Source organism: Periplaneta americana, chromosome 15, assembly GCF_040183065.1.
Source record: "Periplaneta americana isolate PAMFEO1 chromosome 15, P.americana_PAMFEO1_priV1, whole genome shotgun sequence".
Classification (NCBI taxonomy): Eukaryota; Metazoa; Arthropoda; class Insecta; order Blattodea; family Blattidae; genus Periplaneta; species Periplaneta americana.
This window is the reverse complement of record NC_091131.1, coordinates 131831401-131856750: the sequence shown is the minus strand read 5'-3', so window position 1 is coordinate 131856750 and position 25350 is coordinate 131831401. Positions and strand designations below refer to the sequence as shown.

General features: G+C 35.3%; 1 protein-coding gene across 2 annotated transcripts in view; it reads right to left on the bottom strand.

Annotated features, from left to right (window-relative positions):
* The window catches only part of LOC138715339 (cytochrome P450 4C1-like), an 80101-nt gene that overhangs the window by 51263 nt on the left and 3488 nt on the right, over positions 1-25350 (bottom strand). For both annotated transcript variants that reach the window (XM_069848154.1, XM_069848155.1), the window contains exons 2-4: positions 8250-8413; positions 4607-4713; positions 831-921 (exon numbers count right to left, since the gene is read on the bottom strand). In XM_069848154.1, coding sequence (XP_069704255.1) covers positions 831-921; positions 4607-4713; positions 8250-8412 — 361 coding nt within the window. In that variant the 5' untranslated portion in view covers position 8413. The remainder of the gene's footprint in view (positions 1-830; positions 922-4606; positions 4714-8249; positions 8414-25350) is intronic.

The window sequence follows — 25350 nt, the reverse complement described above, 5'->3', positions numbered from 1 at the left end:
TCTTGTGTTCTTGTGTTTGTGTTGTGTTTTGTGTGTTTTTGTGTTTGTTGAGATTTTGTTTTGTCTTCCTTATGATGTTGTATATTATGTTTGGGCTGTAACCATTTTCTTGTGCTATGTATTTGATCGCGTTCACTTCTTCGTTATACTGTCGGTGACTCAGGAGAAGACGAGAGCGGACTGAGGAGGAAGGGATGTGAACAGATAACGTACGACAACATGTCTAATATTTGTACTGCAGTAAGCGAAAACATTAGGTCTCCTTCTGTTCAACTTAGCTTTAATTTCCATACGCATTGTTACTCATGTTTCTTGCACGAATAATAACCTGGCTACTGGGAATCTTATCTGAGCGATGTTTATAATAATCAGCAGCGATAGTCGAGAAGGTCACATTCTTTCCGCTCGTCTTCTCCTGAGTAACGGAGAGTAGTGTTGTTGGCTCATGGGTATGTTGAGTAATCTGTGCACCATTGTCCTGAATGCAGCATGTTTGTGTTGTGTGGGGTGATTAGATGTGTTGTAGCACCGAAATAGCTGTAAGCCGCACATGCTTACATAGTTAACACGAGTAAGATCGCCATTTAATCAGTTATTTATATTCAAGTGTTAAAAGTAGTGTACGAAAGATTCAACATGGATTATCAAGATGTATGCTATCTTCCGTCGACGATATTTGTCCCTTGTCATGTGCTGTTCTGTGTTGTCTCAGTGGTAGCCCTGTGCCGTGATCTCTATACGATCACAGAGGCCCACAATATACCTTCCCCTAAATCACGTTGGCTTGTAAGTCCGTGTCAGAGGAAGAGGTGAAACAAGATTTCACTGACCTTTACTTGTTAGCAGTCCTTCACCGAGCCACGGTTGGATGAAAGTATAAAGGTACGACTTCTCTAATTCCTTGTTACTGCTGAACAGAATCTAAAGGAAGCGAAAGAAGAGATGTAATAATAATAATAATAATAATAATAATAATAATAATAATAATAATAATAATAAAACAAGAATAATATAATATAATCACTATTACATTTTAATAAAAAAAGTCATGCGTTCAATGATTTGCAGTATGCAGCATTAATAATCTTAAGCTGTTTGGTAAAACACACAGACACAACACTAGAAATTGAAAACTGTTACTATTAAGCTCAATGAAATTATTGTACACGTACAGAACTAGGCATAAATTATATTATTGAAATTACTGAAAATTATGTGAATAATTGGAAGGAACATGGATTATGTCTAGAATGAGAAATAACGGACTACCAAAAGCAATACAAAAACACCCCTCAGGGATGCATAAGTGCAGAGCGTCCTAAGATGAGGAGTGATCAATAACAGTAAAAATTTAAACAGATATAGATAGTAACTAGGACGAATGTAATTTGGAGGGGAAACGGGCCAAAACGGATCCAAACTGTAATTGTTGATGATAAAAATATCATTATTGGAGTAATGGGAATTAGTGATCCGAGGTTGCACTTCGACATGGGTTCGGATCTCGGTTGGATTGATTACATTGTTGAGATTTTCCAACATTTTGCCAAATAACTACAAGATGAAGACAGGCAATTCTATGATGAAAGCTCACTATCATCAGTTCTATCAACACTAGATAATCTCACAGTTCATATAGCATCTTTAAATAACATTTAAAGAGTACTGATGTAATCAAAGTGTCAGATGAAATTGTGTTAAGGGGTTAGGTACAGCTTACAGCAGTAAAATTTTGGAAATATTCAACATTTTTTTCCTCCAATACTGTATCCTGTACAATAATGAAAATTGGTATATGTAAAACACTGTCCTTCTGCTATACGAAAAATTATTTTTACGATTTAAAAAAAAATTATTTACATTTTTTTTTTCAAAATTCAGTTTACTGTGCAGTGATGAAGCGTTTCCCACATAACTAAAAAACTGTATGTATGTATGTATGTATGTATGTATGTATGTATGTATGTATGTATGTATGTATGTATGTATGTATGTATGTATGTATGTATGTATGTATGTATGTATGTATGTATGTATGTATGTGTGTGTATGTATGTATGTATGTATGTATGTATGTATGTATGTATGTATGTATGTATGTATGTTTGTATTTATTCACACTGCAAATGGGTGTACACCCGATGGCAGTGGTAACTAATTACACTCAATAATGACAATTAATAATAAACACAACTAATAAAAACAATAATCATCATATCCAACATTCTGTGATGAAAGTTTGTGTGTGTATTTATGCATGTCATATCTACAATATGATGCAAAATCACTTCTCTACCTTTCATATATTGTCTGATAAGAAATAAATTAATTTAAAAAATGGTCGAATATCAGTATTTTCTTATAACACAAAATAAAAAAAAATATATATTAAGGAATGTAGTTAGAGCATGATATTGTAAACATGAGTTTCAGCAATAAAATAAAAGCGTGAATACATGAAGAAGTTAACAAGTTTGTGACTTATGAGGGAAACACTTCATCACTGCACAATGAACTACCACCGTTATGAATTAAAAAATAATAATAAATAATTTTTTTAAATCGTAAAAAATATTTTTTTCATATAGCAGAAGGACAGTGTTTTACAAATACCAATTTTCATTATTGTACAAGATACTGTAGCCTAATGGAGGGAAAAAAATGCTGAATATTTCCAAAAATTTTACTGCTGTAAGCTGTACCTAACCCCTTAAGCAGCCTTATGGAAGATAACACCATATTACTATGTTCTCGTACAGATCAGCTCTGGAACGTCAGATGTGTCTACATCTTGGACACGGGCATATATCCAAAAACCTCGCACCTCCTTAATCTCAAATTATAGAGTTTCTCTTTTCTAAAGCGTTAGTCACTTAATTCTAAATCCCCCTTCTTATGCGAAGGTGAATTTTAAAGTAGCTATGAATGAATCACAATAGACCCTAATGCTGAATTTTGAAGAAAAGGACTGCCTCATTATGGACCAAAAATATTTCTAATTTTGATATCAGTTTCAAATATCACTTTTTGTAAATATAAAAGTGTCTGGAGTGATATGTGAATAGATATTTTCTGTAAATTTGTATAAAATTAATTAAAAACACAAAAAGTGCAAAAAATAAACAACCGTTAACAGCCTAAGGTCCACCAGCCGACTCCTGCCCAGATGCCAACATGCCTGAGTAGAGGTGGAAGATCATTCAAGCAGTACGAGGGTAACATGTGGTTGCACGATGACCGCCCCAGCCGTTATAGTTTTCTTGCTAAACCGGATTTCACTAATCATTTTAGCTCCCCAAATTAATCAAGATGCACCAGTCTCATACATTCGTACAATTTTCGTAGGTATGACTTTATAAAAATAGTAATTAAACTAGAGAGATAAATTATAGACAGTAATATCATTCACAACATCGCAAAGAACAATGTGCGAAACTCTCAATATGTTCTATGACAAAGAATTTTGTAATCCTCCTGTCACTATTTCATTGTAATTTGTCTCACGTAAACAACACTGAAATTGATTGCGTGTATATGGATTTTTTTTATTTTCTTTCAAATAGAATCTCGTGTTTTTTTCAGTAAAAGTAATTACCTAATTATAATTTATGTGCATGCTGCTCAGATTTATTGATTTGTAAATACTGAATATGAATACACATAAGTATATATATATATATATATATATATATATATATATATATATGTGTGTGTGTGTGTGTGTGTGTGTGTGTGTGTGTGTGTGTGTGTATTAAGGGTACAGGGGAAAAACAATGAATGTCACGCTTCTATTAAGGGTGAAATAATAATAATCAAATTCAGTATAATTCTGCCAAATTTATTGCTGTGGGTATTAAAAATGAAGGAAAAGATGACTGTATCCATGGTGATAATCTTCCCTTATATAAATCCCACAAGGGTAGCTGCCCTTCAGTAAGGGTTGCCAAAAGACGCAGCATACTAAACAAATAAAAATAAAAATAAACATTTGTGTTATGATTATTATTTTCAAATGCAAGCTACCCTTGGGAAAGTACGTTTATTCAATAATTGTTAGTAATAAGATAAAATATAAAGAAACTTAGGTGTACAGGTGATTACGTAAAATCTGAACAGAATATTTCATTGCATAATCCCAGATAATCTATGACAAATCCTCGGCTTCATCTCGCCAAATACCATCTCACTATCATCAATTTAATCGAAATAAAATAACCTGCTATTTCATAAAGCGTCGTTGAATCACCAACTAAAACTGTAACAAAAGCCACAACATAATTATATTTTTAATCGTGGTCTAAGGCATTATGCCTGGGCTCGCGGTACGGGATAAGCGCTGGTTCGAATCCTTGTGGGGAATAAATTTTCTCATGAAATTTCGGTCAGTGTATGAGACCGGTACACACCCAGCATCGTGATGCACTTAGGTAGCGAAATTCGGTTACGAAAACTAGCTATAACGTCCGGGAGGATAATCGTTCTGACAACCAATATCTTCGTACTGGTTGGATGGTCGTTCACCTCTGATGAGGCATGTGGATGTGAGGCTATCAGTCGGCTGGTAGATCTTGATCCTTCATGGGCTGTCGCGCTACGGATTACTTACCTCAACGTGTTTAGGTTCCATTATTCCCATGACGAGTACTGACCCGACCCAACCTCTTAGCGTATAACCATGTTTTTGTATCTGATCATATACGACGTTGAACAGATCTGGAAGAATGAATATGTTGTATAAGAGATAATCTGAATTGTTAGTACAGAAATAAGTAGCAATACAATAAATTGGCACAGAGAATGTTCTGAACATCTATGACGTACAGTGCAAGGAATTATCTCTCAATACAATAAGACATTGTACGTATTATTAGTAGGTTGTGTTACCGATTTTTATGTTTTACATATGCGAAAATAAATGTATCATTATAATCTTATGCAATGTTTGTATTTTAATCTCTTTATTAGATGTTTGGACGTTGCTCAATTGTATTTTTATGTAGGTAACGGAATAGATTTTTCTTTATGAAACACTAAACTATCGTCTACGTGTTTAGGTCTTTCAATCTATCAACATTATATTCTCTCTCTCACATGGCAGGTCTCCCTGACCGTATAGTTCGAAAAGTGATCGGTAACGGCGGGGAAGTCACATGATTAGGCCCCGTTTTTTTTTTTTTGTAATATCAAAGTGCGAAATATACACAAAATGTAGTAAATATCGGGGAAATATGTAATATTAATAAAGTATGCAATTTAAAATCCCTGTTTATTAATGCATTAAATTCACAAAATTGTCGTCACGATTTAACTAATCAATTGAAGTGGGAGGATGCAGCCTGGGAAAGTGGATTTACCATTTCCACCCCATAGTATTGCTTGCAAATAAACTTGTCTCTGCCACAATCTATGCTTTTTCTTGTGCTTTAAGATTTCCTAGAAAAATATTTTTGTTTCGCACACATAATAGTCTTTTGTAGTGTTGTCGATCGGTCAAAATATTTACTCGACTAACGATTTGAATTTAATAGATTAATCTATAGATTAATCGAGATTTGATCGGTTTGAAGAAAGTTTTAATTTACTGCAAGCTTAATACACAATTATTGTTAAATTTAATTTGTGTCTGGTGACAAGCATAAGTATCAAATGTAAGCTTAGTGTATATGTATATACTGTATTGTTGTATTACAAAACAATACTATTTTAGTTAATTACTAACTTATTTATTATGTGGGCTTATAATGTATTGTATCAATTTTCCGGGGATGAAGACTCACCTAGTGAATACTGCTTCATCCATGATTTTAAACATGTAAGTGCATTCACATGTTCCGAATTAAGTGTTGCTCTACGTTTAGTAACAATGTTTCCTGCATCACTAAACACGAATTTTTTTCTGTCAAGCACTTCTCCATGATTGTTCAATTTAAATCCAAACGTTTCACCGAGTTTACTTCTCAAATTCTCATAAGCCTATGACATAATGGAGTTTTCACTTCTTTTCACAGACCACAGAAATTTGTTTTTTTTTTTTTCTTTAGCAGACAAACACATAAGATTCATCTACAGACTCAGTAAAGAAACCGCAACAGAACAGCAGACTGCCTCCTGTTGTAATTTGGTTACAAAAATTTAGAAAGAGAAGACGGTAGTTACTATCTCACTTGCATACAGTGAGAGTCATGGTTAAGGTGATGAGGGGGCGAATTGCAGAAAAGTATGTATGCTTGGAAGACGAGCTGACAAATTTAATAAGTGTTTAGCATTGTTTTAACTTTCAATAGGGTAGACCAGGTCATAGGGTTGCCATCCGTCCGGTAAAAAGAGGACATGCCCTCTTTTTTAATCATTTTATTCTGTCCGGCAGGCATTTAAAACTAGAATTAACATGAATATTGAATAATGTGCGATATTATGCATAGAATATCTAAATAAATGGTGAAGATCTATGAAAGAATTTAACTGCTTTCAATGGTTGAAGCTGGAGCACATAAAAAACATAAAATATGATGACCTATTTACATGCATTGAATTCTTAAACTCTAAAAATGTCACTATCCGTGATTCTAAGCTATTTTATCAATTTTATTATGCAATGTACAAACATATGCCAATCAAGTTAATTTTGACAAAGATTTAAGTTTATTTAAACAATGGTGCAAATTCTTCAATTCCAATAGTTCTGCGAGCACTGAAACTTTCTCAGAACTCTTAAGATATGTCAATTCCAATTATTTATCCCAAGTCACAATGGAAGTGCTGAGAGAGTATTTTCCCTAATATCTATTCAATGGACAAAAGAACGAAATCGCATGCTAACGGAGACAGTCACAGGTATCATCATAGTGAAATATAATTTCAAGGACATGTCCTGTGAACAGTTCCATAGCTATTTGTTACAAGATATAAGTTGATCCTTTCAGGCTCTTGTGCACAAAGTGAGCTCCACCGATAAGTAGGGTACAGATGTAATACTGATCCAGCAACTAGTGAGAAAACTAACTAAGATGAGCCATTGTTGTTATCTTTAATTTTGTATATACCAATTTTTTCAGCACTGTCCTCTTATTTTAGATTCCATGTCCTCCTATAGAATTTCTTCTCATGGTAACCCTACCGGGCCACAGTCCTGGTATCTTAAACTCTTTCTGAAGTGTTTGTGCAAAGATTTACCCTGTGCTACCTGCTTTGCAGTTACAAAATAACGGTATTATCGTGTTTGAAGTAAGCAATTTCTGAGAGACGAATATTGTCGGAATTTTGACTCTGAGTTTGCATTAACAAAATAATAATTAATATCAAGTACAACCGATTAATTTTAATAGAATCAATTATTCGATTAAATATCTTTGATCGATTAACCTTACAATAGAAATTGATCGATTAATCGATCAGATTAATAGATTAAATCCCACAACACATAATGATATTTTGACTTACCTGACATCCGACCCAAACCTCTCGCTAATAGCCTACCTTTAATTTGTAACAAAGTTAAATGACTGGCGCACCTGATCATCCCAGATTCTTAGAAAGCAAATGTATAGAGTTTGAGGCACTCCGATCTGCTGTGCTTTATAGACAAAGAGTTGGAATCTCTAGTTTTATGTTTATTTTTGTTCTTAAATGGAGCTATTCCCTTAAGGCAGCTTTAGAAATTGAAGTATTTTCCATAGTTATGAACAGAACATAAGGACGTCAGTTCCGGTGCCTCCCTCTTTACGAGCATCGTGAGAATAAAAGGCGGCCCTTCAGGTGGTGATATGGGACATGGATGTTAAGATTTATCTCCAAATATATATGAAAGACAATTCAATATTTCACTTTGAAAAATAAAAGGAATTTAATAAAATAATTAAAAACTCAATAATTGCCTATACTTCGTTCCATAATGTTTGACAGGAGAAGTAAACATTGCCGGCAGACGAGAAGAGAAGCATAATTACTATTCAACAAATGGTGAAGGTCTCATTCCAGCTTGTCTTGAATTACAATAACATTCAATTGAAGGGATGAAAATTATATAGGTTAGTCCTAAGCCACACAGACAAAACTTTAAAGGAAAGCGGATTAAAGGTTTAGAGTCAAATCCGGTACGGTAACATAATTTCTTCGGCGTATACTTACGTCATTTGTTGAATTATTTTTACGTGTAAGAAATGAACTCACACAAAAATGAAAACATTTTTGTTAGAAGTGTGGTTTTGGAATATCTCATTCTAATCCCTTCAATTGATCAAATACTGTACTGTCAACTGTGACTCCAAATATCAGAGAAGTTCCGATGATGGGATACATCTTCGGACCAGGAATCTTCTCTGAGTGCACCATCATGCGCCTCGTCTTGATGCAGAAGCGTGCGTACGCCACTAGCACACAAGTCGCCAGTACAATCAGCAAAGTTGCCAGCATCCTGCACACAATACATTTTATTTTCAACTTTCTAACTTAATATCGATTACTCAATTTGATAAATATCGTCTGCCTTAGAAAGTGGAGTAAATCTGTAGTTCAGACCATATCATACATTCACAATTTGTCACGTAAGAAAACATTTCTTCTGAAAATGAAACTCCAGTCAAGATTTACGAAATATTCCGTACATAAATCGAAATTCAACCGTGTAATTATCACCTGTTACTTTACTGCATGGAAAACTGAATTCTGTGTTATTGCTTGTTTCATGAATAAAATTATATTCATAAGCCTATCTACATTTTATCATAGGCTACGAAAATGAGAGTTACATGAAAAAGTTTCGAAAAAATACTGTCCGAGTACAGCACTATAGTAATATTGGGTGTGTGTGTACAGGGTACAGGGTGAACCATAAGTAATATCATTAATTTCAGGGGGTTATTTATTGAGATATTTCAAACAAAAAGGTTTGAAATAATTTTTCTTGTTTTTGCTTTCAATCCGAGAAAAAATTATTTTATATGAAATATTTCATAGCGTGTTTTCGGAAAGGCATTGATTTAATTCCCAATATGTTCAGTCAGTTTAAGAGAGCAGTTTATTATGATAATAAGTAATTGAAAGAATTTCAACTTTGTCCTTTATATATGCGGAAATTTGATCCGAACAAATGTAACATTTTAAATGTCTTTTCAGAATGAAATTTTACATTGGTTCGGGTCAAATTTCTGCACATTTAAAAGACAAAACTAAAATTCTTTCAGTCATTTATTATTATAATACACTGCTCTCTTAAATTGACTGAGCATTTTGGAAATTAATGCCATGGTTTTCCCAAAACACGCTATGAAATGTTTCATATAAAATAATTTTTATTTCTCGAAAAGGAAGCAGAAAGAGCAAAATTGTATTAAACTTTTTTGTTCGAAATATCTCAAAGAATAACATCCTGAAATTAATGATAGTACTTACGGTTCGCTCTCTCTCTCTCTCTCTCTCTCTCTATATATATATATATATATATATATATATATATATATATATATATGCACAATATATATATGTAGGCTCTACATTGCATAATATGTATGTATGTATGTTAATCTACTGACATGAGCCTGTCGCATTTAAGCACACTTAAATGCCATCGTACTGGGCCGGGATCGAACCCGTAACCTCGAGCACAGAAGGCCAGCGCTATACCGACTGCACTACCCAGATCGACCTGTATGTATGTAAGAGGGTCACTACGCTTATCCTCCAAATAAGTACATTACCAACACACATCGGCTGACTCAACTAAGGTTCGCTGAGCAATCTAGGCCTGTTTTGAGCAGACACCACACTCATCCTGGACCAGGAACAGTTCGTGCATCGCCACCAGGTGTTGGAGGAATGCTGTGTAATAATAATGAATTGGAGATCGTACGGAACGATATTGATGCTTAACATGAGGAAATTGGAGAAACTCGTGAAAATACTTAACTGCGATCTTGTCCGCCACAAGTGTCACTATGGATTTTTAAGTGAACTCTCACCTCCTCGCCTGTGTGGCAGGCCGAATGTCTGCCACTCAGCCACTGCGATCAAATTTCAGCAGAATTATAAGAGGGTGGAAACGCATCATCTAATGAAATTTATAAACTTATTCTTGCAAAGGACATTGTATCAGAACAATGGAAGGAGTCAGTAATATTACCTATATTTAAGAAGAGGAAAACGATTATTTTTTGGATTCGACAGACTGGAGAGAAAATGGGAGTAAGGGCACTGTACATCAGTTATTCGTAGATTTCAAAAAGGCATATGACTCAGTTTTATACAATATTCTTATTGAATTTGGTATTGCCAAGAAACTTGTTCCATTAATTAAAATGTGTCTAATATATTATTCCCTCTTCAGGGTTGGGCATGGATAGGGACAGTCTTCGCACGCTGGCCGCTCGGGTGGGCCCATTGTACTATCTCGGATGGAATGATGTGCATGTCCTAAAGCTTCCCGAGCTACAGATCTCTCTGCGCGCCGCCGCCGAACTCCCCTACAGTCTGCAAATGATCCCTTTGCTGTTCTACGCAGAAAATATGCCTCAGTGAAACATACAGTAGCCAGTTTCTGTCTGACGCTTTCCCAATTCACTGCGGGCTAAAGCAAGGAGTTGCTCTGTCATCTTTACTTTTTAACTTTGCCCTAGAATATGCTATAAGGAAAGTTCAGAAAAACAGAAAGCGTTTGAAATTGAATGGGCTAAATCAGCTACTTCTTTATGCAGATGCCGTGAATATATTAGGAGAAAATCCACAAAAGATTATGGAAAACACGGGAATTTTACTTGAAACAAGTAAAGAAATATGTTTGGAAGTAAATCCTGAGGAGAAAATCTACAAACTATTAGGGAAAGCACGGGAATTGTATTTGAAGCAAGTAAGGAGATAGATCTGGGAGAACATCCCGAGGAGAAAATACACAAACGATTATGGAAAACACGGGAATTTTACTTGGAGCAAGTAAGTAGAAATATTTGGAAGTAATCCACCTAAAAACAAAGTGTATGATTATGTCTGGTGACCAGAACATAGTACAAAATTGAAATATAAAAATTTGAAATTTATCGTTTGAAGGTGGAAAAATTCAAATACCTTGCAGCAACAGTAGCGAGTATGAATGACACTCGAGAGGACATTAATATCAGAATAAATATGGGAAATGCCTGCTATTATTCAGCTGAGAAAATGTTGTCATCCAGTCTACTCTCGAAAAAGCTGAAGATGAGAATAATTTATAAAAGAGTTATATCACTGGTTGTTTTGTATGATTGTGAAACTTGAACTGTCACTTTGAGAGAGGATCAGAGGTTAAAGATGTTTGAGAATAAGGTGCGTAGGAAAATATTTGGAGCTAAGAGGGATGAAGTTAGCTCAATTGGTAGAGCAGCTGGCTACGGACTGGAAGGTCCGGGGTTCGATCCCAGGTGGTAACAGGATTTTTTCTCGTTGCCAAACTTTCAGAACGGCCCCGAGGTTCACTCAGCCTCCTATAAAATTGAGTACCGGGTCTTTCCCGGGGGTAAAAGGCGGTCAGAGCGTGGTGCCGACCACACCACCTCATTCTAGTGCCGAGGTCATGGAAAGCATGGGGCTCTACCTCTATGCCCCCCAAGTGCCTTCATGGCATGTTACGGGGATACCTTTACCTTTTTAAGAGGGATGAAGTTACATGAGAATGGAAAAAAATTACAGAACGCAGAATTGCTTACATTGTATCCTTCCGAACAAATGTTACATTGTAAAATTCCTTTGCAGAGCGGAAAGTTCCATTTGTTTGGATCAAATTTCTGCACATTTAAAGAACAAAACTGAAATCTTTCAGTCATTTATTATCATAAGACACTGCTCTCGTAAATTGACTGAGGATATTGGGAATTAAGCTTTCCCAAAACACGCCATGAAATGTTTCATATAGAACAATTTGTATCTCGAAAAAGAAGCAAAAACAAGCAAAATTGCATTAGACTTTTTTCTTTGAAATATCTCAACTACTAAGATTTTTTGAAATCATCCTTCCTCAAGTGAGATTGACCACTGGGATCCGGAATTAACAAACATAAAAAGATAAAGGGAAATGAAACGAGTAAAATAATTATTCGATTTGTACATTAAAATAAAAATTTATGTGTTAACATATAAATGATAGTGTAGAATTTTAAGAGAGGTCTTCAGAATTTCCATCACAATCTTCTGAACCTCATAAACCTCTATACTCTAACCACGACGTAAATACCAGATCACTTATCTGTGGCACGCTAAGTATACCTCTTCATAGAACATCTTGTTATTCATCATCTTTTACAATATCCAGCTCGCGTCAATGGAATTCCTTGTCACAAAGTATTAGGGGCTGCAAGACAATAAACACCTTTAAGAACAGCTTAAAAGATAACCTTATTAGCATTTCACTCCAATCATACTGATTTAAACTATCACTGACTACATTGTTACTTTTTTCTTTAGACATCATCCTGATTGTGCTGTATTTTAATTGTCTCGTAATAATCTCTTTCTATTATCTAATATTATTTGAAATATATTAACATTCTATGTATTTTAGTTTAATTCTGCTACACAGTTTATTTCAGTGTTTAATTAATAGTTCATAGTATTTTGTTGTTTGATTTGTAAATAACTTTTGTATACATGTAACTCTCATCTAAATCAAATTGTTGGATTCTTTGTAAGTTCATGCATATGTATATACACTTTTTGCTGGTTGAGTGGAAGAGAAGGCCTTACGGCCTTAACTCTGCCAGCTAAAATAAATCATTATTATTATTATTATTATTATTATTATTATTATTATTATTATTATTATTATTATTATAAAAGGGAATTTTGAAAGATTTAAGGATATTACATGTAAATTTCTGGTAAACAACCCCCCGCTCCAAATAGTAAGCCTGTAACATCCCAGTTGTAAAGCGAAATACCATATTTTTCACTGAGGTATGGAAGACAAGGTACATATTTAGCTCGCTTTTCATCATTTATCTGCAGTGCCTGATTTGTGTCTCGTTCAAAGCAAATCGTAGGGTCCAAGACCATCGCTTTCTGGGTTCTTCTATTGATGGCAATTATATCCACCCGTCTATGAGAATCATTTTCAGACACACAGTGAATCTCCTCATGTACTTCCCATCCTCTGTTTCATAGCAGTTTGGCAATTGCTGTACGGGCACGGTGGTGTCTGTTATTACGCAGTATCTCCCCCTTCTTACAGAACCCCAGCTCCCTAAATTTAATGACATTACCTACGATTCACTCTGTATACTATTAATAATAATAATAATAATAATAATAATAATAATAATAATAATAATAATAATAATAATAATAATCCATGGCGCTACAGCCCATGAAGGGCCCAGACCGACCAACCGGCTGCTGGCCTCACGCCCACATGCCGAAGTAGAGGTGGACGATCATCGAACCAGAATGGAGGTATCGTGTGGTTAGCGCGATGATCCCCCCGCCGTTATAGCTGGCTTTCGCAACCGGATTTCGTTAGCTCCCCAAGTGCATCACGATGCTGGGTGGGTACCGGTCCCATACACTGGCCGAAATTTCATGAGAAAATTTCTTCCTCCATGAGGACTCGAATCAGCGCGCATTCTGTAACGCGAGTTCTAGGCAGGATGCCTTAGACCACGACGCCACGGCGCGAGACTCTGTATACTATTATGTATTATAATCCCGATATAATGTATACACATATGGCATCTGAATAAAATTGGTGTATTGAAATTAGAGTAGCTTGCCTCACCTGATTAATATCTCAAATTGTGCCAACCTAACAAAATTACTAACTATGCGTGTATTCGAGGAAGTGTTCCCAGTAGTAAAGTGAACCTAACAGCTAGAAAATCAGGCGATCAAGTAATGGGGGAAAATATTGAAGTTGCAACTTAGTACCTCACATTACATGTACCGACTATAGCTGAGTGGTCTAGACTATTAGCTTGTAACGCAGACGGCCTAATTCGAGTCCCGTTCAGGCCTGGGATTTTTTCTTAAAAGTGACGCTTGTAGTGGACAAGGTCACACTTTGAATTTTCTTGGGGATTTGCCTTCTCCTTGTGTCATGCCTCAAGATAATTCCGTCCGAGCTCCAATCCCTCTACTGCAGTGGTCGGCAGGTTGTGCATTTGTGACGTCGGAGCAAGGTCACACTAGATGAGCATCTGAAGAGGAGCACAGCAATTGCGCAACGGCAAGCTATTACAGTTGTATAATAATAATAATAATAATAATAATAATAATAATAATAATAATAATAATAATAATAATAATAATAATAATAATAATAATAATAATAATAATAATAAGTGGTTCAGGGGAATTGGTTAAGTTCTAATTTCATTTATACGTTGTATTGTATCTATACGGATGACCAGTACGTAATGTCATTAATTTCTGGGGCTTATTTTTTTAAATATTTCAAACAAGCAAGTTAGATACAATTTTGCTCGTTGTTACTTCCTTATCGAGATAAAAATTATTGTATATGAAATATTTCATAGGATTTCTGTGAAAGCCATTGGTTTAATTCTCAATTTGGTCAGTCAGTTTAAGAGAGCGGAGTATTATGATTAATAATTGATTGAAAGAATTTTAGTTTTGTCCTTTAAATGTGCAGAAATTTGATCCGAACAAGTGTAACATTGTAAATTTCTTTCTGCAAAACGAAAAGTTACAGTTCTTCGGATAAAATTTATACACATTTAAAGGACAAAACTAAAATTATTTGAATCATTTGTTATCATAATACACTGGTCTCTTAAACCGAATGAGCATATTGGGAATTAAATAAATGGATTTTCCAAAGTACACTAATGAATGTTTCATATAAAAACCATTTCTGTCTTGGAAAGGAAACAAAAACGAGCAAAATTGTATAAAATAATCATATGCACGAAATTAGATGTAGGCCTATAGATTGTCACTGTAGAGTTCAGTATTGAAGCTATTCCACGCCCTCAGAGCTCTGGATGCCGATGTTCTTAAAAGAGAGCACGATTGCTCTGAGGGATAACTCATAGAGCACTGATTCTGCCGATCACTGGCTTAAAGTATTTATTTCTATATTTGTATGTTTATAGCAGTTTCGGAGCCTCATTTATATATGCGAAAGCTTCTGCAGCTGACTGTATTATGAATTTCATGTTATAGTAAGTATATTAAATTGATTAGGCTACAAATCAACATATTTTATTACATTGATTTATCACGGTTGTACAGTTTTGTTTTCGTACAAATGAATTGTAATTGTGCTGTTTCCATACTATCTCAGAAGAATGGACCGCGCTGTCAATGCATAGGCGCCGTACCGCCACTGTTCAGTTGAACCTTCTCTCCACTCTATGCTCAGTATGCAGAGATTGTCGAGCAAAGAGCAAGGCGGCTCCGTCGTATGATGTTACAGAGCACGGAACATGCTTGCCAATGTTCTACGGCAGGGGTCGTCAGCACAGAGCACGCTGGGGCTAGTCTCTCTTACCCGCGGAAAACGCAGTGCACTAGGGTTCACTCCGTAGCTGCTAGCGGGTATGCTCTCTATCTCTCTGCCTGCTGGCAACGCTCGAAGAGGCTGGAATACTGTAGAGACGAGAGAGATTGCCGGCTTCTGGATATTCAGCGAATCTTAGCGCAGTCTGCTAATGTCGATTGGGATATACATCAAGCTTGGGAGCTAGCACAGAAGATCTACATACAAGGTCTCAGTGATCCCTCCAATAGTATTAGTAGTAGGCTACCACTACTACTACTACTACTACCGGAAGACACACTAATGGATGAAATTAATGATAATGAAAATGGGAAAATTTCTGACAAGGAAGGGAACAAGGCGAAATAATCATAAAAGAAAGGGTCTTCTGGCACTGAATGTTTTATTTCCGTCGTTATGAAAGTGTAAGGCGAAGATAAAACGAGATAGATCTCTTTCTCTTTCCACAAATAACCTCATAACAGTGGTGACTTAAAGTTGATTGCATCTGAATTGGCTCCGAGAAGAAAAAAAATGGTGTCCGAATTGGCTCCCAATTTTTTTTGCATTGGCTCCCAAGAGAAACAATTCGCTTTCGAATAGGCTTCCTTACACAGAGACATCGAGACGTGTAAAATTTTTCTATCGACTAGAAGGTTTTGTAAGTCTCATATGAAGTTATGTAACACTATTGCATATTCTTGGTAGTGATTTAGATACCAATCACGAAAACGACAAGACAAAAAATATTTAAAAACGACGAGAGAGGTGCAATAATTTAAAAAGGATAATGGAGGAATGAAAAGACGAACGTCCGTCTAAAATTAATCGTACTGAGCTCACTGGAAATGTAGTCGAAAATATAGCAATGCACTACGTAGATAGAATCTGGAAAAACTTGCATGACTGTAAAATTATATACGTGCAAAAGTTACCCAAAACATTGAGGAGTTACACTTAGCTTTAGACACTTACGAAGTTTCAACGATTAAGCAAGGAGTTTCTTGTATTTGAATGACAAGAAAAATAATATTGTGATTTTCACTTCTGAAAGTAATTTGGCTGTTTAACGTAATGCAAAAAGAGAGCAGCTTTCAGCATACGTGTTATAAATAATAACTTTTACCGTTCCTTTAATATTTTCTCTCCTGTCGGATAAAAAGTCCGACACCTACAAAAAATTATTCGAATTCCTGAAGGGTTTTGTGGAGCCCTGTGAAGTTTATGCGGATTTTGAGGAAGCTATTCGTTCAGCGGTAAGTTCAAAATGGCCTACTGCAGCGAGATAGGGTTGTAAGTTCAACTTAGACCAATCGTGGTGGAGGAAGATACAATCTTGTGTCTTGTGACCTGAATTTCAAAGTAGAGAGTCTGAGATCGGACATTTTTGAAACTGTTTTTTTCTGGTCTATCCTTTCTGCCTTCCGACGAGGTAGAACATTTGATGGTTATCAAACCAGTAACTCCACAGCTCGAAATGTTTTTCTGATTATGAGCTAGAGACTTACGTATTTCCTTCCTCAACTTTCCCGCCTGAAATTTGGGCGGAATTTTCGGATTCTATCTACCGTAAAACTAATTGCTGTGAATCCTTCCATTCGAAGTTAAATTCTAAATTTTATTCCGCTCATCCCAAAATAATATATTTTGTTGATGTTTTAATTTCTATCCAAAATAACTCATACATTAAACTGAACAGAAAGAAGCAGTACAGAAACAAACAACTTGAAAAAGAGAAATTTCTTAAAAGTGTTGTGGAAGAAAACAGAAGACGTGACATTACACGTATGCAGTTTAAAAAAAAAAGTGAGTTTAAATTGTTACCGAAAATGTAAAGAAGACGAAACTAATGGCTGAAGTACTGCACAACTGTAATACCATTTTTAACAAGACCTACGTAACGCAGATAGTCCTAAGTCTGTTAAACTGGGAAGGGAAATATTGCAGTCGGGATTGATACGGAATAGCAGTTTCGGAACCAATTCGAATGTAAACCAGGAGCCAACTCGGAAATTGGGAATTTTGCACTCTGGGAGCCAATTCAGAAACACCGTTAAAGTTTACAACTGTGCATAATCCATCAACCGAAAAATTTAACAAAAAACAGAGTGGAAACTAAAAAGAAAATGACTTAAAATGTGAATTTAAAAGTAAACAATATATGTTTTATTCTCTGAATTAAAAAATAAATTACAGAGATTGAACTCGAGGTTCTTTGTTATAAGTCAAGACTTTGATCGTTCACCTACAGAACATCATTAGAGTACTGTAGTCCTCGATGGTGCACCAGTGAAGAATATGTGTGTATCTAATGCCTACCGACTACTATCTACTGAATCGTGTGTGTGTGTGTATGACCAGTAAAGAATTTTTACGGCTTTGTAATATCCTTAGTTTTAATCCATAGTTTTCGAAAGATACATGCGATGCAAGACTGGGAATTCGTGTAGCCTAAATAGAAAAGAATCTGTCTTGGATTCCCCCAAAAAATCGGGTAGTGTAGTTCGTGTGCGATTTTTGTACTTTATCATTGTAAGGAGAATCATAGTGCTGCAGAAAATGATTTCCAGATTTTCAAGGAGAGAGACGTTTACAGCATCCCACATATCGAGAAAGTGCTTTTGCCTCGGGCATGTCATTTTTCTGTCTACAGTGATTTATCTTAAACTTTTGCTCGCACTTTTTGTATTTTGTATCTTCGAGTCAATTGAATCGGGGATGATACCTATGAGGTATAATATTTGAATAAACTGATATTTGAAAGCAGAAACAATCACTGTCACCAAATACTCTCTAACATTAATACTGGAAAGTTCACGATAAGAGAGGCGAATGACTCATCAGTGCTATCTAGCGGCTGGGAATGTTGACAGTGAGGATAACGTGACACGTAGCGCGGTAAACTGCATCTAACAAGAGTTTTGTACTTCAACACGTGGTGTAAGTCGTAAGGATTATTCTCATGGTTGTTCCACAAAATGTCAGGGAAAAGTGGAATTGTTTGTTCTGTGTTCTGCAAAAAGATGCTAGGTCGTGCTTCAGATTTCCGAAAGATACAGATAGGTGAGTGATTAGTCATGTAAATACGAGTAGTCTATTACTTTTCTGCCACATGATGATGATTATTATTATCATTATTATTATTATTATTATTATTATTATTATTATTATTATTACAGTAGAGGAGACAGTAGATAACTTGTTCTGTGACCTTATCACCACCACCGCCACCACCACCAGCATCATCATATTATTATTATTATTATTATTATTATTATTATTATTATTATTATTATTATTATTACTGTTATTTGTTTTTGTCTTATACAGTAGATGTGCCATATGGGTAAATAAATGTAAAAGACAGAACCTAGACGAAACGTTTAAAACTAGAGGAACAGAGAGTAACTGTACAAAAATCACAGAATATGTTCAGATCACTTTAGATTATCGGACTTCAATAACCCTAATTTGAAAAGTCAGATGTAAGTAAAAATAAGGTGTAATTGGAAAAGTACCGAAGTTTCAAATGAGTCATAGACCTGTTAATTTTTAATATATTTTTTTTAATAACGGACTGAAGAGAACAGCTATTCCTTCACTGAATTTAACAGCTCCTTCTTCCGAAAATATGGATCAAAGTATGATGAAAGAACCGCGAAGGTCCCCAAAGAAACACATTAGACCTTCCATCGAGGAGGCGACAGATTCTCCGATTCCAGACAGAAACGACGATAGTCCTCTACCAGGTACAGTCACGGAAGAAAAAACTGGCCGATGTGCAGCAAAACTCGCAATGTTACTTATGCCGGTTTTGTTGTGATTATCACAGTATAGAGCAGTGGTCCCCAACTCAGAGCACTGTGTCGTCATGAAGCCTTGCCCGCTCGCCCGCGGAAAGTCGTAGCAGGGCAGGTAAGACGTCCAGCGGCGGGACCAAAATATGAATTTACTGCATAGGTTTATGATTGTTTTCTGCTGAAAAAAAAGATACGGGCTGAATAGAAATAACTAAATGAACTAAAAGCAATTTGAAAAAAAAAAAAAAAAACATTGTAGCCTATTTTCAACAAAGTTAGAAGTTAATAAATGTATAATTACTTTTAGAAATGTAATACACATTTCATGTTAATTATTCGGGTAATGCATGACAATTACTGTAAATGTGTAAACTGCTTCTGTTAAGGAAAATGTTGAACAAAACACATAAAAATCCTAGGAATAATAATGCAGAAATTTAACTCCATTCAGTCCACTCAACACTGGCATTAGCACTGATTTTTTGGGATTTGTTTAATTGTCATTTTCCTCAGCAATTTCTCAATGATTGGAACTATTGTTTGTATAGTGCACAATGTGACAGCACATTTTAAGTTGTGATCCGATAATTGGCTTCCATGACATGGCTTGTTTATCTTCATCATAGGAAAAAAATTACTGTTCGCACAGATGGCCTACGTGAATCCGAAAAAGGATGTCTGTACAATCGGGGAAATCTTAGACATGGAAAGTTCATATAGAAGTCAGATAACTTCTTTTGTTTTGATTTTTATCCTTCAAGTCACTATCGTAAAGTAAATCAATAAGTTCTAATTACAAATACTAATTGAAAATCAAATTGAAAATTTTCCTAGTCTTTAAATCTCGAATCAAATTTCTGGTGCAGATCGTCGTGATGTGTGAATACATTCTTCAAAATCCAAAGTCTTAAGAAACTAATATGCCTATATCGTTGTTAATATTGAAAAATGTGCTGTAACTTATCCTTTTAGTTAAGCTAACGTTCCATAATTAAAGGTGGTTTATATTAAACGCCTTCACTCTGTCATATAACTGTGTAATAACCTTGTTGTTACCATGTAGAAAACAATTTAAAGCATTCAGATAATTCCATTAAGAAGGCAAGTTCACAAATCCATTTTTTCATTCTTCACTTATGATACAGACTTTTCTTCTTCCTCCGTGAACGATGATGTTTCCTCCCTCAGTTCAAAGAACCTATTCAATAATTTGCCACGACTAAGTCACCGTACTTTACTATAATATGACAGATCGCCTTACTCGCTATTGCATTCATCAAGAAAGACTTAAATTGACAATGAGCGAGACTTTTCGATATAATTGAGTTGGTGGTTTTTCCAACTGGACTATTCTATAACACCATTTTGATTTGTTTTGCACATGATTTCTGTTGGTGTATAATGTAGTTAATAGAAATAACTTCATCGGATACATTAACGCTTTTCACTTCGTCCCTTAGAGAGATTGGCTTTCGGAATGGTTTTATTTACATTCTACAGTATTCTGTAGGTTATGCAGAGCCGGAGTTAGATATAGTGCCGCTCCTAGGCAGTGCTAGATTTTGCTGTCCCCAAATCCCACAAACAGTTTATGGACAGCTATTATACAGGTGACGTTCAGTTAAAGTTTTTTTGTAAATGAAATGTTACAATTCAGAAAACAAAATGTTAAATTTATGATTTATTTAACGACGCTCGCAACTGCAGAGGTTATATCAGCGTCGCCGGATGTGCCGGAATTTTGTCCCGCAGGAGTTCTTTTACATGCCAGTAAATCTACTGACATGAGCCTGTCGCATTTAAGCACACTTAAATGCCATCGACCTGGCCCGGGATCGAACCCGCAACCTTGGGCATAGAAGACCAGCGTTATACCAACTCGCCAACCAGGTCGACTTTAGAAAACAGTAAATTACTGAAATCAAAATACATGCATCTTACTTGTGAATTATAAAGACTTTCTTCGGACTTTCTTCACAGAGAAAGCAATGATGGTAGTATCAAAGTCGATCTGACGAAGCAGTTAGTTAGTGGGGTTTAAAAAGGGCGCGTCAGCATCTATGGCTATTTGCGCCCTTATCTAAAATTCTTTAGAGAACAGAGACTATACAATAATCAGAATGCTTAAAGAACTAAAAAACGTTGTCACGACTGACGAAGCATATCAGGCTCGAAGCAAAGAAACATAATACTCAAACTTATTCATTGTTGAAACAAAATTTATTTTTGAAAGGCAGGCTGTGGTATTTTTTAAGCATGGTTTCTGTTGGTGTATAATTTTACGAGTATTTCTTACTTCGGCAGGAGTATAAAATAAATTGAAAAATAAACTCCAACTCTTTACAGAATAAACCTTTCAAATCGAATTATATAGTGAACATACTGAAAAGTGATTAAATAGTACTGTTGATGATATAGGCCAGTGTTTCTTAAACTTTTTTGAAGTGGGGACCACTTTTTTAAGTCAGAACAGTTCCGAGGACCACCTTACTCTTGTTCCCTTTGAAAGCAAAGCATTTTTAATACTAGTATATTTTAAAACTGAATTAATTAATTAAAATTAATTTACTTCGTTTAACTTTATATTAGTATTAACTAATTAAGTTAATGTTAATAGAAAAAAATTCATTTTAGATTTTTAATAAATCAAGGTATTAGAGTTTGGACAATCTTTAACTTATTAACTAAACAAAATAAATAAATAAATAAATAAATAAATAAATAAATAAATAAATAAATAAATAAATAAATAAATAAATAAATAAATAAATAAATAAATAAATAAATAAATAAGAAAATAAATAAATAAATGATTGTTGTTGTTCTCATTAATGAGATGGATAAGCCTGCCGATTCTTGCGCAGTTGGTCTATATTTTGATATATGCTGGTAAGCTTAAGTCAGAGATCGTTACATACATAGAGTCGATTTCGGTACTTTGTTTTTATTAGAGTTAGTGAAGAGAAAACCCTTTCTCACACAGATACGTAAAAGCAAACTGAATTATAATCTGTAAAGCACCACTGTACAGTTCAATATATTCTCTTTTCATTTGTGTTGAGGTCTAGAAATTAACCATACTTTCTGTTTGGAATTTCATTTTAAGTCGAGAGTTCAATTAACTGTTCTTTTTCACTCAACGAGCGTTTGTTATTTTCAATATCAAGGGATCGCGAACCCATGAAAATTCGTCATATTTACATGGAAAATAAGTTTCAAATTGTGACCTCAGAGTTTCGAGATGCGAACGTATGTCATTGCATAATTTTCTTTCCAATAACGAAATCATTTTCAATCAAAGAAGACTCTAGGGTTGGAAATAGTGAAAAAACCTCTGTTTTACGGATCTGACCCACAAACCAAGTTTCCTCACGAACATTTTTTTCTCATACAGTCAAAGAATTACCTTGTAGAGAGAGATTTAGTTCGTTTAGTTTTGAGAATATATCTGGAAGATATTCCAATGTACTTAGCCACATGTCGTCAGCTGATGTGCAGGGAAAAGATGGCGAGAAACACCATGTTCATAGTGCTTTAAATCCCTCTTTTTTTGCTGAGAGTAGAGTGGGAATTCGGTAGACAGGTAGGGTAATAAATTTCATAAAATGTCAGTACTGAGAGTTTAAGTGAAAGGTGACTGTCATGTGTCATTTCCAAACTCTGAGATTTTCAGATAGTGCGATACGCAATTCGTTTGAATTTGATTTTTTCTTCTGTCCTTTTTGAAGAACCACAAGGGCAGACCTAGGGGACACAGGTGGTCCAAGGATCATAGTTTGAGAAACGCTGATATAGGCAATTATATTGTGAATGTAACTGAGAGTTGTGGTTACTATTCATAGCGATAAATAGCTAATAAACAACAATATGCAATTTGATTTTCAACACTGCATTCTTGTTCATACAAGCAGTTAAATTTAAGCAGTTTCATAGTATAATAATGTGATACCGGCATTACAATATAACTATGCAGCTACACACTTTCCTTTCACTCTTGCCACGACCGCGACAATGTGATAACAAAACAATATCTGACTTCCACAAGGTGTTCAAGAAGAAACTTCAGAAAAGATTTACCAACATGAGTTTTAAAAATAAATTTCATTGTAAAATAAAAATGAAAAAGGGAGAAAAAGAGAGAGAGGAAATGCCGCCCCCTGGAAATTGCCGCCCTAGGCAACTGTCTAAGTTGCCTAGGCCTGAATCCGGCACTGAGCCTATGTGTATATTTGCAACGTTTGTTGTGTTTTAGTCAACATACAGAAAGTTGTTTTGCCATTGGTTTTGCCATTGCGGGTATGAGGAATGTTGTTAATGTTATTTTCATCCCCTCTGTTCGTCTCTCTTCATTCTACAGACATACTATGTTTATGATTTATGACTACTGTATATTTCGTGTTCTATCTAGAGTCCTAGACACGTGACCCTTTCCAGCCCTACTAACAGAATTTGTCTATAAATAGCCACAACTACTACGAAAATCATCATTAGTATTTCAGTTCCATAGATATGGACGTCAAAGCCAAAGTAATTGCACTGATCGAGGAAGGCCGATTTAGCACGGCTCGAGCTGGAGAACGCTATAGAGTTGCGACTAGAACAGCGTCCAGGTGGTGGGCGCAGTATCAAGAGCGAGGTTACATAACTCGTAAACCTGGTAGTTGAAGACCCAAGGCATCAACACCACAACAAGATCTTATGTTAATAGAACGTTCGAGGCGCTTTCATTTTATACTTCTAAAATATTTGTGGCCGGCAGGGAATTTCCTGCTTCCAACAGAACGCTAGTAAAAGGCTCAATAGTGCCAACGTTGTGCTGAGAAGAACAGCGGTGAAGGAAGTTCTGACTGAAGACCATCGAATTGATCGTGTCACATTTTGTCGAATTCATACAACTATCCATGGAAAGAGGTCATCTTTTTGGATGATGTGTTTATGAACTATAGCAGGCCAGTGCACGTATATCGACCGAAACAATCCAAGAGATTTGACCCTGAATATGTGGTCCAGAGACAAAGCAAGGGTCGTTTGTCCGTGTCGGTGTAGTACGGATTTCTGGTTATGGTGGCGGTGCACTATGGAGGATTCATGGGCATATGAATGAGCATCAGTACACCAATAAACTGGAAAATGTGATGCTACCTAGTGTTCGTGTGCTTAAGCCCGAAAACAAAATAAATTTCCAACATTACTTGTCTTCGGTACACACATGCGTCGCCGTGCAGCGGTGGTTCAACATTCACAGGGACGATTTCGAGAGGTTCCACGGGTGCCAAGAAGTCCTGAATTAAATTCCATAGAAAATGTGTGTACGGAAGTGCAACGCAATGTTAATGTGTAACTACAGAGTCGGTGTTCCTAGGATTGCAGATGAATTGTGGAATCTCATTGCAGATGTTTGGGATGATGTTGCATTGTCAGATAGATACAGTAGATCTATATCCAAAGCCTTGTTAATTCTGTAAGTAGAAGAATGGATGCAGTGATCAATGTCAGCGGTTTATGGACAGGCTATTAAGTCCAGAAGAAAACTGTTGTATATAACTAGAACTACATAGGTAGAAGAACATTTTAAGTTGTGATATAAAGAACATTCAGTATTAATTATTTTACTTCAGGAATGTATTTTTCTTATCTTTTTTTAGAACAAAAATAAACACTGTGGGCCATATTCATAGACATTCTTAGCGCGGGCTTTCGGTGGATGATTTGCGAACTAACGTTTTTCGTATTCATAAACCAGTGTCACCGATATGATATGATATGATATGATATGATATGATATGATATGATATGATATGATATGATATGATATGATATGATATGATATATGATATATATGATATGATATGATATGATATATGATATGATATATGATATATGATATGATATGATATGATATGATATGGTATGATATGATGATATGATATGATATGAATCCCGTTTAGCACGCTCGTAGCCCGGGCTAGCGAAATGTCTATGAATAGCACCCTGTAGCTTTAATAATAGAATAAATAAAAGGTTCTAGTAAACACTAGAATCACTTATATAATCAAACGTTTTCCTAAATTGCACAAAAATTATTTCTAACTAACA